The 14465-nt window shown below is 46.9% G+C and overlaps 2 protein-coding genes across 2 annotated transcripts in view; one reads left to right on the top strand and one right to left on the bottom strand.

The window, feature by feature from the left end:
* Positions 1-14465, bottom strand: part of LOC102150963 (uncharacterized) — a 229383-nt gene that overhangs the window by 144491 nt on the left and 70427 nt on the right. The window contains exons 4-5 of the mRNA XM_070248111.1: positions 3455-3525; positions 2080-2205 (exon numbers count right to left, since the gene is read on the bottom strand). Coding sequence (XP_070104212.1) covers positions 2080-2205; positions 3455-3525 — 197 coding nt within the window. The remainder of the gene's footprint in view (positions 1-2079; positions 2206-3454; positions 3526-14465) is intronic.
* On the top strand, positions 4654-11163 carry LOC111772192 (spermatogenesis-associated protein 31D4). Its single transcript, XM_070248968.1, has 4 exons — positions 4654-5083; positions 5827-5872; positions 6471-6531; positions 6810-11163. The coding sequence occupies exons 1-4, from the start codon at positions 4886-4888 to the stop codon at positions 11020-11022; spliced, it is 4518 nt and encodes a 1505-aa protein (XP_070105069.1). The 5' UTR covers positions 4654-4885; the 3' UTR covers positions 11023-11163.

The following is a 14465-nucleotide window of genomic DNA, read 5'->3' as shown; positions in this document are numbered from 1 at the left end:
CTTGCATTGAAAGGGATCTCATATGGAACTTAGGGAATATTATAGCTGAAAGCACTACATGACAAAATCTGGTGGATGGAATTAAACAATACTTAGAAGAAAGATATCTTCAATATAATTATCTAAAAAGAAAAATTAGAAACCAATAAGCTAGTTGTTCAAGAGCTAGACAAAGAGCAAGACAGTAAAGTGAGGAAGAAAGGAAATGATAAAGAGAAATGCCAAACCTTTGTTTCTATTTATTTGCTCTTTATTTATTGCTATGGACTGAATTCTTTCTCCCCACCATTCATATATGGAAGCCCTGACCCCCCTTGTGACCATGTCCAGACACAAGGTCTTTAGGAAGTAATTATGGTGAAAATGAAGTCATAATGGTGGAACCTAAATCAGATAGGACTGTGGCCTCATCAGAAGTGGAAGAGATCTCTCTTTCTGTTTCTTCACACGCATACACACACCCCACCATCTGAGGACTCAGTGAGAAGGGGACCTTATGCAAGCTGAGGAGAGAGCCCTCGCCAGAACCTGACCATGCTGGCATCCTGGTCTCAGGCTTCCAGCCCCCAGAATGGTGAGAAAATAAATTTCTGCTGTTTAAGTCACCCACGCTATGGCATTTTGTTATGGGAACCCAAGCTAAGACGCTTATCTTTCACAGTTTGTTCCTAGGTTCTGGTACCAATTTCAATGTGTGTGGGGTTGGGGGTCAGGGGAGTCCCCCACACCAACAAGCAACTCTTGGGACACCAGCTGGGTGTCCTACAATTCAACTCAATTCTGACACTATGTACCCAGAGACAGCATCGCACCCCACAGGTTAAGGGTTCAGTCCCACAAGACTGCCCCCACTGCAGGTGCCAACAGCAAGTCTAGGCTGTCGCCTATGCTTCTGAGCAACTGGCTGTCAGTAGGAGGTTCCCAAGACTCTCTACTCCGGTTCGACGAATTTGCTAGGGCAGCTCACAGAACTCAGAGAAACCTCTTACTTACTAGATTACCTGTTTATTAGAAAAGGATATGACTCGGGAATAGCTCGATGGAACAGACGCATAGGGCAAGACATGGGGAAAGGGCACTGAGCTTCCACGCCCTCTCCAGGTAACCACTCTCCCAGAACCTGCACATGGTCACCAACCTGGATGCTCTTGGAAATCTGTCCTTTTGGGTTTTTATGCATAAGCCGTTTATTTATTCTCTTACCCTCAGCTGCTGTTTTTCCTTCCCCATTTATAGCCCAAAGCCAATCAAAGAAGGACATGTGCAGTGTGATGCTGTTCCTGTACATTTTTTAAGTGCATAACAATGTAAGAATTTGTTAACGGAGACATACACATGTATGTCTTGACTATGCATAAAAATGTAATCTTTTGTTAATGGAGCCATGCACATGGATATTCTTGGAATCATAAAGAATGCAATTAATTTTAGGATATCGATACCTATGATGAGGGAGGGAGGAGAACGGGATGGAAATGTGAATTTTAGGTGTGACGGCAACATTTTGCTTCTTAAAAACAGAGATATCGTTATGGGCTGAATCATGTCCCTGAAAATTCATATGTTGAAGTCCTAACTCCAGGACCTCAAAATAGGGCTGTATTTGGAGAGAGGGCCGCTAAAGAGGTAATTAAGGTAAAGTGAGGTCACATGGGTAGGCTCCAATCCAATGTGACTGATAGTCACGTAAGAAGAGAAGATTAGAACTCAGACATACACAGAGGGAAGACCGTGTGAGGACACAGGGAGAAGCCGCCCGGGAGAGAGGCCTCAGAAGAGACTAAACCGGCCAACGCCTTGATCTTGAACTTCGGCCTCCAGAACCGTGAGAAAATAAATTTCTATTGTTTAAGCCACCCTACGTGTGGTATTTTGTCATGGCAGCCCCAGCAAATGAATGCAACATCGGAAGCAAATAGGGCAGAATTTAACGTCTGTTCTTTCTGGGTATTGGGGCCGGAGATAGAGGTCATACTATGTACTCTTCTGCATATTTGAAATATTTCCATAATAGTTAAGAAAATAACAAGCAGATCCCGAAAAAGAATAACCAGAGAGTAGAAATTTATGTGTGATTACCTTGCAGGCCAAGGTGGGTTTCGTGTTGGGCAGGTGGTTCTCTTCCACAGAGTGTGTCAGTCACCCATGAATTCCCGTCTCTTGGCTCCGCCATTCCTGACGCCTGTATCGTTGTCTGCAACCAATCTGCACAAGGAGAAAGAAGGAACACGGAGAAGACACACCTGCTTTCAAAAGTTCCAACGTGGAAACGGCACACACCACTTCCACTCCCATTGCATTGGCTGAAACATAGTCACACGCCACACCTCACTGCAAGTTGCTGGGTGACTGCCTTCCTGGGCACCCAGGACAAGGATGTGGACAAACAGCCAGTAGTCCCACCCACAATGTCATCAGGTTGACCCTGGTCTTCATGCTGCTGCTCAGTCTACAGCGTGTCTGCCAGGCCTATGGTTAGGGTTTAGATATTTTACAAAGGCGCGGGGTTGGGGGTCGTGGTTTGGGACTTCAAAGAGGAGGAAGCCAATTCACAAGGAGACAGAAAACCAAATGTTTGCTGGGCCATCTCTAAACAAATGAGAGAGAACTTGTGTAAAATGGGCCCGGCTAGGTACCTTCTTCTCTACCACATCTAGAGTTCCCTACGTTGACAGCTCCTTCCTGGAACAGGCCTTCTGTCTTAAATTCTTTTAGGCAGTTAGGGGCGAGGCCAAAGTTTCTTTTATATGTAAATTTTATGTGTATATATGTAATTTGTAGAACTAAATAAATGAATTTAAATATAGATACAATGGATTATATATTCTATTATATATCAATATTAATATATATTTTATATATATATATATAATCTTCTTGGTTCTCCAGAGAACCCTGACGAATACAAGAGGAGTTAATATTCTTTTATCGATGGCATTTACATTTAATCATTTGAAATTCTTAGTTAGGACATTGTTATGGCTTGCAAGGAAGTGTCCTTTTCAGTGTTTCATTTAGAGGCCTCAAGATACCAATTTTAAAAAGTTTCCCATTTTATTTGTTTGGTTTGATAGGCTTTTTCCAATTGACTGCACAGATAAACCAATTTAGGAATTTCAAAGGAGCCCCATTTAGGCCAGTGAAGCCTTAAATCACCCTGAGTAATCTGAGCCCAGTGGGACAAATATCTACATGTAGAAGGTCTGTATTCTTTAAAGACAAAACCAGCAGGAGTCCCAGAGTGCGGCTGTTCTTTGGTGGTCCTCTTAGAAAATGGATTTCTCATTTGTATGAACTTACCAAAGGATCAAAGGCCCAAAAAAGGAGTGAAAGAAACAGAAGTTTCTAACAAAGCTGACAACGGAAGGATGGCCAGAACCAGTATCAAAGGACGCCTACATAAAGAGTCTGGACCTCTACCAAAAATGGGAGGTCCAGGCCCAGGAGGACTTACCACCAGGAACCAGAGCCACCAGGAGGAGACGACAGAGCACAAAAGATTCTTTGCAGGCACCTTGCTTGTGTCTGTGAAGTGGCACCAGAATTGAAGGTCAGTAGCTAGGGATTCCACTTCTGTCACCATGTAAAGTCAGCAAATAAGAGGCATAAACTGCAAAAGAACCGAAAAGTTTATTTGGGGGTCTCAAGAATTGCAATTCAGGAGATGTAGATTCGAGTAGAAGCTCAAATGTGCTCCTAGGAAGACAAAGGAGGCAGGGGTATATAAAAGGAAAGGGCACAGGCTTACAAAGGTCTACAGTGAACAGTTAATGACTGGTTCTGGCATGGGGTGAGCTGACTTGCCAGAACATAGTTGGTCCTAGGCAGACTGTCCCTTCTTGGAATGAGGAAACACTTCAAGATGTGACCTCTGCTGTCAGGTAAAGCTCAAAAGTTCCGTTAACATCTGGTGGTGGATGTGGTGTACAAGCATAAGCCCCACTTCCTTAATGGCCTCCCAGCTCCATTTTAGAAGCCTTGAAAATGGTACTCCATTTTGTCACTGTCATCCACCACAGTCACGCACCATGTAACAATATTAACGATGTTTCGGTCACTAATGGACCACATATATGACAGTGGTCCCATACGGGTAGAACCACATAGCCTAGGTGTGTAGTAGGCTCTACCACTTAGGTTTGTGTAAGTACACTGTGTGATGTTCACACAACAGTGAAAGTGCCTAATGATGCATTTCTCAAAACATATCCCTTTCATTAAGTGAGGTGTGCCTGTACTGATTTTAGTCTTGTGAATGTTGAATAATGAATTATTCATTTCAATTATTTGAGTCAGCCCCACTGGCTGAAGATGGTAAAGGCTGACTGAAGCAAAAAACTAAAATTTGTTATTCAACATTCACAAAACCAAATGAGTAAAGAGGAACTTTAAGTTCTATATCAGGGTTCATGTAAGGCAAAAACATTCTAAAGGAAAGATGGATTTGAGGACATATATGATTCTGAGTGTAAATGTCTGGGTACAAGCAAAAATTCCAGGGAGCATTTCAGACTTTCGAGGCAGTGGAATTGGTGAAACCAAAGTCAAGCTCTCCAAACAGTAAAGGGGGCCCAGGTAAAATCTGGAGTAGAGATGGAACAGGCAGAAAATTTCATTAATGTAATTGAATGATATGATGAACCGACAGAGTTGGAAAATAGGATGGCAGGGTAGGGCAGAGGGACCTGGAGGGCCCAGGATGGATGGAGAGATCAGCTGGGCTGGTGGGGGGAAGGGGCCATGGGCACACCCTCTTCATGTCCCCTCCCCCACCCTCTGAAACCCTTTGTGACTCTTCAGTGCTCTGTGATGCAGGCCTGGGATTATAGGCAAGTGCGGACACTCTCAGAGCTCAGTTGCCTCAGGCAGCCTTGCGATTCAGAAAATGGAGTTCAGTCAATGGAATGTTCTCTCATTTCTGAATAGCCATATTGAGTTGTTTTTGAGCATCTGCTCAACATTCTTAGATAGTGACTATAACCTCACCATCGTGTGTGGGTTGTGGTTGCTTCTTCTGTTCCTGTGCTTCCTGGTGGGGATTCCATCTTTACCAACATTCTGGAAAACCAAAATCTACCAAAAGGTAAGGATCCCTGGGCAAGCCACCAACAGGGATTTTTTATTGTTGTTTCCATTTCTAGTCCCACATTTTTAAATGAGTTGGTCCAGAGAGACTCCTAAGATGGCAAGTCTGAATAGAGGATAGAACATCATCCTTCTAGGGGAATAGACCAGGCAGGACTAGGGGTTCAGCTGGGACTGTTTCCCATTTAAAACTCACAGACCATCTGGGTGTGGTGGAGGATTCCTGGATAAAATCCCATCAGTGATTTCACGGCCCTGCATTAGGTTATTTAGAGAGTTTGGGATCTGTGTAGGAGAACACTGTTCCCAACACTGGATCATGAGTCACGTTCCCATGTCGGGCGTCGTTCGACCAAACCGTCCTTTGTGTTGGGCACATCAGGAGAGCAGGGCTGAGCCTCTGAGCAGACACTGGAGTGTGAGCTCTGTCCCAGGATACAGGGTCCTATCTGAGGAAGCACAGATGTGACTGTGGGCCCCAGAGTCTATGCCCTCCTTGAGCAGAGGACTTCTGACTGAGAATATCAAGTGTGGACTCTAGCCAAAAATCCTCCGAGTTTTTCAAAGAAGGAAGAATTGAAAGTATCTTATCACCTTTAGAAATTCAGAAAGGGAAAGAACACAAAGTGCTAGTAATAAAAATAGAGAGTGACATTAATCTTGGATGAATATCTGAGTTTCCTAGAGAGAGGAGCAAGCCAACTAAGTCCTCGCTCCTCATTCTTTTCTTTTTGTTCTCAGCGTCAGGGCAGAGCCAAGAGGAGAAGAAAAGGTGGAACATCAAGTGGTAAGGTTCCACCTATCCCACCTGAGCTCTCCAAGGGTGACCCTTCCTGTCCTCTCCATGAGGTCCCAGGTCCATGGTCTCTGAGGATGTCAGTCGCCAGATAGAGTCCCTCTCAGAAAATAGAGGCCTCAGAGGAAAGGCTCATGGGAAGGTAGTCAGAACCCGAGACATTTCTCAGATTCCTGCTCTGCCCAGCTCTGGGCATGAAGCAGTGATGGGCCTGGACAATGGGTGTTGCCCAGTGGGTGGCCGTGGGAGACGTCAAGAGTCAGAACTTCTGTCTCCTGACCTTGTGAAACCACGTTGACTTCCTGGATGATCAGACTCCTCTTTGAGGTAACCATTGACCTATGTTCCTCACATGGTGGTTTTGAACATCCCATGGGATAATGTATGTGACAGTACTTTATAAATGAAGCAACAAACACATGTGAACCTTATTAATATTATCATTGACCGTTTGACCACATCTACTGATTCTTGGGGCTTTCAGAGTTAATATCCCGTTAATATCCCAAGGGTCTCCCCTAAAGGGACTCCTGTGTAACACCTATGCTTCTACCTTTATTACATGTAATTCACTCTTCTGGTTTCCCAGGTTGGAGAAATTACCAGAGGGAAACAGAGGAGAAAAGGAGGCTAATTTCTATTCTGAAAAGGTGACTAGTCTTTTCTTTCCTGATCCCTCTTTGACATGTTCTCTGCAATTCCAGGGATTCAGTACAGCCTGCAGTAGTCATGGGAGGGGTTTGCCATAGGAACGGGTATGTGAATGAAGGCCTTGGGGTGAGGGCTGCTGAGTGTATGGTGAAGTCATAGATGTGGGGCATTGTGAAGGGGCAGCAGGCTTCAGGTGGCCCCTCCCCTGACAGGCCAGCAGGTCCTCCTTTCCTTGTTCTGGTTCTGGCTACAGTTTTCTACTTCCTGTCTCCCGCAGGCCCATAGGCTGGCCGCGCGATACCACCCGCATTCGTCAACTATTATGCCCAGACCCCTCCTGTGAGGTGTGTAATAGCACAACTGCAGAGATCAATCGGCTGCTGTTCCTGGAGGACCTGGAAGATGATACTGCCTCTGTGTCCTCTATGGCTTCCACAGCTTCTGGGACTGAGTCATCATTCACTCTGTCCTCTGCCTTCTCAGAAGTCCCTCCAGGAGACCTAACACCATCCCCTCCACCTGAACCTTCCCCACAGACCCCCTCCGTTCTCTCACCTAACCCAATGACACCCTTAGCAGACTTTCTCTCACCCTCACCACCGGGTCACTCTATGCCACCAGAGCCTTTTCCTCCCTTGGAGTCCAACTTCCCAGCAGACCATTCCCCACCCCAACCCCTTGCCCTTCCCCCTCTCCCACCACATGACACCCAGGCAACGGGTCCTATTCTCCAACCAGAGGCCACTCTGTCTCTGAATACGATCTTCTCTCTTGACCGCACCCTTTCCCAGGATATTAACGCCTTACCAAATTTGTCCCAGATAATGAATCCCAATGACTCACTGGCTTGTCATCACGCACCACCAAGCCTGTCTGTCTCACCACCGACAGACCACCCTTTAACTGTGACTCAATCTAAATCGGTTTCCATCTTATTGAAGTCTGTTCCAGAGAACTCATCTCCAGATAGCCCTGGTGGGTTGTCCACTTATGTCCCAACAGTCAGAGGCACTGACCATTCAAGCCTATCAATTTCAGAATTATCCTGGTGGCAAGCTAGTGCCAAAGACTTGTTCTTAGCACCTTCCACCTTGGCACCACGTGATTTTAATCGAGAGTTTCTTGCTCTCCATTCTTCAGAGTCCTCTCTGGAGAGACACCCTACAGCTAACCTTATAGAGCCTGGTAACCTCTCATTTCTCAGCCCTCATGTCCTGGCACTCCTGGAGAGACAAGTCCGAAAGAGGAGTGATTTCCTGATGTGGAAGGAAAAGGAGAAGGAGAAGGGTTCTTTTCCAAAAAAGCTTAGGCCAGGCTACCAACTAAATCCTTCGGGGAAAATGTTAGAGTCAAATGCTGATAAGTGTGACTCAGCATTCTCCCTTCCTTTTTGGAGCAGTGCAGGCAAACCAAAGGAGCTGCACATGCATGAGCAGCCCCCATGTCCTAAAATCTTGGAGGACCATTTACAGGAAAAATGTATGCAGCTCTTCTGGGGTCTCCCATCTCTGCACAGCGAGTCCTTGCCCTCTGCTATCCGTGACTCAAGTGACTGCACCACAATCTTCCTTTTCAATACCATCTCAAATGCCTCCACGGGCCAAGAATCCCCAGTACCTCTCCATCGCCCACCTCCATCCTTGCCTGAGATCCAGCCCCAACCCTTGCCTCAAACCCTGCCCCAATCCCAGCCCCTACCTCTCACTCAGGTCAAGTCCCAGGCCCACCTTAAATCCCCACTCCCAATCCTACCATCTGGTCCTCTACCCCAGATAAGGATCTGTGGAGTGTGTTACCATAGACCCCAGGATGAATCAGAGTCTCTCACCTCATCTGAAATTCAACAACTGGAATGGAAAGTGTTGCAGAAGCAACAGGAAAGTTTGTGGGGTTCCCCCTCTGTAGTCCAAAGATCTCAGGAAGAATTTTGTTCTTCAGCTCCCAACTTCCCTTACCATCAGGCCTCCCAGGCCCATGCCTCCATCTCCACCCTTCCCGTAGAGTTTCCTCTCAGTGATGATCTGAGGAAGAAACTGGAACACCACCTTCGAAAGAGACTCATCCAACACCGGTGGGGCCTGCCCCGCAGGATCTGCGAGTGTCTGTCACTGATGATGCCTCCAAGAGATTTCTCAGAGATAGCTAAGTCAGAGAGCAATCGTGGACTCTCACGGATCTCGGTGAACAAAGATCTAAATGTTGGATTGAGCCAATCCAAAAGCTTCCATGAGAGGGGTTCAGAACTGCTTCAGGTAGAGAAGGAGATGGGGAAGGATCAGGGGCATAGCCCAGAGAACGGCCCAAAAGCTCATCTGTTGAGTGACCCAGAGAGCTCTTCAGATAAGGATCTGGCATATGACTCTGAGAAAGACCTAAATAGTCACATGGCAAGTCTGTCAGGGAAAAATTCAAGGGCCTTGGAGGAAAGTCTAGATCAGAAACAACTTGAAAATGTCCTGAAAGCACATTTGAGCAAGAAGTTTGAGGAAATCAGTGAGGCTCGGCTCCCTGGGACGGTGCGCAGTTCATGGCATGCTAGCAAGCAGACATTGCTGCTTTCTGACAAATCCCGCACCCAAATAACACAGAGGAGTTTGCCACCTTCAGTGGGTGGGGACTCCTCCCTGAATACCTTCCAGGAGCTTTGCTTCATTGATTCCAGTGCACAACAGATGATGGAAACCCATATTAAAAGCTTTCGTATGACGATGGAGTGGGGCCTTCCCTGCAGGGTCCTTGAATCCATACAGGCGTTTAAATTGGAAGATGCTGCATCCCAGTCCTTGCCCTATTTCTACTGTCCCCCCTCAAATAACCCAACTTGGGAAGTGGACTCCAAATCCGAGGGCTTCAAGCCCCATAGAGGAAGCTCTAAATCTGTTCTTCAAGAAAAAGCGGAAACAACAAATTCAGCCCTGGTCCTGGATCGTCTTTGCCCTGCTACTTCACCTATGGGCAGGGAAGGACAAGGGGTGCCGAGACAATCACCCTCTGGTATCAACCAAGAGATTGCAGAGGTTGTTCAGAGGAGTAAGGGTGCCAGGCAGACTCATCTGCCTGTCACATGTGGCATCACAGGCAAAGCGAGTCAGAAATTTACTCAGCTAGGCACCAGATGCCCCCCAGAGCTGCCTGCAAGGCAAGCTGGTGCCAAACATGAGACAAAAGATGAGAGAGTGAGTTCCAGTGATAGAAGAGAAGGGCGACAGGACAAAAAGATGAAGTCAGAACCCTTTTCCGTGCACAACATGGCCAGGGACATATTCAGGGCCAAGGAGCTCAACGCTCTGCAGTCAAAAACTCGTAATGTGTTGACAACCAGCAAGCCAGGAAGCTCCCAAATGATACGTGAGAATCACAGTAAAATAGAAATTACTGGGACCATTGAAAGCCCTGCACCAAAAAGACAAGTTCCCCAAGACCTAAAGTCATCGGATCTTAAGGAACATCTGTTTGGGGAATTAAAGTCAAAACTAGAGAAGAGGAATCAGAGCCAGGTCCAAGGCCAACACACTGACAGGTCCCCTGCCTCAGAGAGCTTGACTTACAAGGCCTCACTGACTCATGCCCACGGTGTCTCCAGTGGGGACATGGGAGCTTCCCAGGTGCTGCGTGTCCATCTGGAGGACAGTGGGATCAGCAGGCAGCAGCGGCAGGAGCCTTGGGTCCCTAAGAAAGACCTAAAGAGGTCCGACGATAAGAAATTCCCACCAGCTACAATGAGAGTGAGCCCTCCGGGCCCCAACAAAGAAGAGCTTGGTGGAGGGGATGCAGGGTTGGGGACATCCCAACCTACAAGAAAGAGTTTCCCTACTCAGATCACAGCATCAGAGGAGACGCCTGGGAGCAAGTCTTCCCAGACCTCATCACAGAAGGCACAGCCTCCTCCTGAAAGTCTGTTCAGAAAAAAGATGAACCACATTTTTCAATGGCTTCGTCCTGGGACAAAAGGCAAAAAGCAAGAACATCCCCAGGAAAAGGGCAGCCCCATATCATCTGCACAGAGCAGAGGCCTGGTTAAAGGGAGAGCTGCCGTTACTGGGACCACCACGGCTCAGAAGACCAGGATGGTCCCTGGGAAGTTCCCAGTGGAGAAACTGGGGCAGCGGTGTGCAACAGAGGTCACCCGCCCTCAAAAGCCCCTTCCTTCCCTGAGGAAGTTTGTGAAAACTGAGCAGAAGGCAGAAGAGCAGGCCCAGGCAGAGCCCGTCCAGGGGCATCCTTCCAACTACACGGCTCCCTCCTGTAAAGTGCCAAACACCAAGCCCTGCCACCAAGAAGTTGTCTTTGCTGGCCAGAATTATCCTACATGTTCTAGACGGATCAGAGACCAGAACAGACACCCTCAGAAAGTCGTGGCATTTAAAGATCAGCTATTGGATCAGAAGAGTCCCTTATCTGTACCCCGCAGGGATCATGTGCCCCATCCAAGTTCCACCTGCAGGCATCAAGCCAGCCCAGGGGCCTCCAGCTGTTCTCACCACTGCTAAAGGCACTATGTTTAGGGATCCGTCTCTATGTCAACAGAAAACGCTTTTCCAGCGTTTCGAGAGCGGAAAATTTCCCACAGCAAAGTAATTCCTTCTTGTGGAGAATACTAATTCTCCCCAATAAATGATTCTCTAATAATAGTGATGTCTTTTCTTTGTCCTGTGTTGGGGGCATGGGTTTCAGGTAACTCAGGGCTTGTGCTTAGGGAAAAGGAGGAGTGAGTTCAGCTCTTACTGATTGCTTCCTCTGGCTTCTGAAAGGTCACCAGTGCTCTGGAGCTCTTGTTGACAAAGCGATATCACGTGCCCCCAAAAGCCCATTTCCTCCCTGATGAAGTTTGAGGAGGTGGGCTCTGCCTCCTGCCTCTTCGCTTAGCCTTAACGGAAGTGTAGAGCAGCCCACACCTTCCGCTCACTGAATGTTTTACATCCTTCAGAGAGTAGGGAAGACAGGTGTTCTCTATCCGAAGAGGGTCAAGAATAGGTATGCAATTCATAAAACAACAATGAAGAAAAAACAGTGGCTTCATCATGATTTAGAGGTCAGTGACCAGAGGACCCCACAGGGGGTGAACCCTAAATGGGATTTGGGGGGTGGGGGAGGGTATTGCTGCAGTGGATCCTGGGCTGGTGGGGGAGGGGCTAGGAACAGCACAGACACTCCTTAGGAATCTGTCATGTGAGTCATATTAATGTGTTAGGGAAGAATACTTTAAACTTTACATTGAGGTTTCCCTACTGGAAAGGCACCTGGGGGAAGTGGTTCCCCTCTGTAGGTATTTCTTCAGACTGCCAAATGATATTTTGTTGCAGAGCAAAAGCATCACTCAGCTGCCAGTAGTAACAATGTTGACCGGGTAGCCACCTACCTCCCAGGATAAAATAAAGCTGAGAGTAAGGAAAAGATGACTTGGAGTAAGCGAGGAGGGAAGAAAAAATGAAGAGGGGAAAGAAGGACCTTGCTGGTAGAACAAAGCTTTATGCCTCATCATCCATATGGTGACCCTGTCCTGTTCCCCCCGCCCCCTCCTCAATCTGATCCAGGCATCACCACCTTGAGGCTGATCCAGGCACTGTACAGCACACTGATGCCTTATTCCAAAAAGGCACTGGGCTGTTCTTTGAATACTAAACAATATCTGCAGGGAGGTCATCAGGCATGGCATCCCCCTCTTTGGGGAAGGTGATCTTGCTGCCTTCCGTCCATCTATGCTTAATAGGAATATACAAGATCTTGCCCTTAGTGTGTACAGTTCACCTATCAGGATGGAAGTGAAGCCTCTGATATTCACGGCCTTGGTGGAGCCATGGTTGGTCTCCCCCAGAACACCTGCAGCTCATGAACCAGAGGTGAGTCCCAGACTATTCACCAGGTTACAGATATATGGGGGTCTCACCATGGGTTGCACACATACCCACCCTTACAATAGGGGTTTGGAGGAAAGGCAACTCCACTTAGACAGACTGGGACTCAAAAATTGGCTGAGTGTCAACTGGGGCAAAATTCAAAAAGCATTATGATGGTGAGCATTAAATACATTAAGTTGTAGATGTCTAAGTAAAATAAAGATGGTTACAATGGTGGAAAAATAAAATACCAATTTTGTTTTCTAAAAACCACATGATTTTAAAAATGGAAGGGAGGAGAAAAAGGGAAAAATAGAATAAAATGATTGTTCTGTAAGTAATAAGAGGGGGTCAAGATATAGGTGACAAACGAAATAAGACTCCAAGTAAGGGAAAGGAATTTGAGGACATTAGAAAAGATACAAGTATAATGGTAACTATTGTAACAAAACCGCACACGCATACATACACACAAACACACACACTCTACACAAATGGGGTGAGTATCCCAGAGGGCACTGGAGGTGGTTTTCCCAGAAAGACTTGTGAATGCTAGGTGTTAAAACAAAAACCAAAACCAAAACCGGTGTCCACTACAGCCTCTCTCACTCCACACTTGGATCTTCTTGTCCAGAGTTATGCCATTGACCCCACAATGTCTGAAACTTGAGGTCAAAGAAAGAATGCAGATTCTGTGGAGGTCCTGGGAGGGGGATGGGGCCCAGGGCAGGAGACTCGAAGAGGTGAGGAGGCCATGGAGGGCTCTACCATCGATGTGGATAGACCAGCCAAAGACCAGCCTCTCAGTTTCTGCATCATCTCATCTTAGGGTCCTTTCCTTCCATTCCAGTGTAGTTACTGCCACACTCCAGAGCTTATCACCAGGAACACTTCAGCCATGCAGATTATTACAGTCGGACATTCCACCCTTTGGCCTCGTCTCTCATTCTTCTGATTCATATGCCCCATGTTAACTTTTCAACTCCAGGCCATTCATTCTTCCACTTACTCCTTGTCTGTCCGTCAAGCTCTTGTTTACATTTCCTCCCTCTCCGGGGTAGACTTGATGGTCTGTCAGGTAACCAACATTTAAAAAGCTCCGCTACTAATGGGCCCCATCCAATCCCTTTTAATCCTTCCTGTCTGGCAAAATCCCATCTCTCTGCCTTTCCCAGAAATGCCTTCCTATAACTAATTGATCACTATTGGATTAAATCTCACAATGGAGTCTACCAATGCCACAGTAAATTCAGCCCCAGCACTAGCTGGAAATCACTCACTCATTCCACAAAGAATTATCCCATGCTTACTAACATGAGAACAAAACAAAAGGAGCTTAGATCGCTGTTTCCTTACTCCATTCTCTCTCCAGGGACACTCAAATGTATTTCAAATCTCCTTCACTTTCCTCAAATTTAGGCTGTCTCCATTTGCTCAGTAGATGTGCTGGACCACTGATCACAGAGGAACTAGAAGTCATGAGACAGGAACTTTCCGTCAATAAACCTTCACAAAAACCTTTTCCCATTCCTCCTTTCCTTCTTTCCTGTTATATGAAAAGAGGTTTCCTTCCTAACCTCAATGGTTACACTTCCTGAAATGTCCTTATTGAGAGAGCTAAACCCTCGTCTTGACGGACTGAGCCCCCTTGCCAGGTCTCCTCTCGTCCCCTCCCTCTCTTTAGGAGGCACCCAGCTTCTTTCATTATTTTAAGCTTTCTATTACAGAAATGTTTAAACATGCACAAGAGCCGTGGAACTTCCCATGTACCCCTCACCCCACTTTCACAGTCATCATCTGGCACGTGTGATACGGCCCGTCTCCTACACTACGGTTAAGGCGCAAAAGCCCATGGGAACATCCTGCCATCCGTCTCTCAGATGTATGCTTTGTGCCCATGTCACAGCTCTCACGTTTCTTTGACATTTACTACCTGTGGAGCTCACTGACCCAAAATAGGTGGACAGAGCCATGGGGAGGAAACGCACTGAGCTTTAGGTGCTCTGGCCATCAGTTCTGCTCAGCCCTGTAGTCAAGCCTGAGAAGTCACTGAGTTAACTCCTCCCTCCACCCACGCAGAAAGGAATCTTCCCAAG

The sequence above is a fragment of the Equus caballus genome, chromosome 23, assembly GCF_041296265.1.
Source record: "Equus caballus isolate H_3958 breed thoroughbred chromosome 23, TB-T2T, whole genome shotgun sequence".
Lineage (NCBI taxonomy): Eukaryota > Metazoa > Chordata > Mammalia > Perissodactyla > Equidae > Equus > Equus caballus.
The sequence above is the reverse complement of the archived record's forward strand: the minus strand, read 5'-3'. Positions and strand labels throughout refer to the sequence as shown.

Coding starts and splice junctions, on each gene's coding strand:
- LOC111772192 (XM_070248968.1), top strand. CDS start 4,886: ATGGAGTTCAGTCAATGGAATGTTCTCTCATTTCTGAATAGCCATATT. Junction 5,873..6,470: donor AAAAGGTGGAACATCAAGTG/GTAAGGTTCCAC, acceptor CTGGTTTCCCAG/GTTGGAGAAATTACCAGAGG. Junction 6,532..6,809: donor CTAATTTCTATTCTGAAAAG/GTGACTAGTCTT, acceptor TGTCTCCCGCAG/GCCCATAGGCTGGCCGCGCG.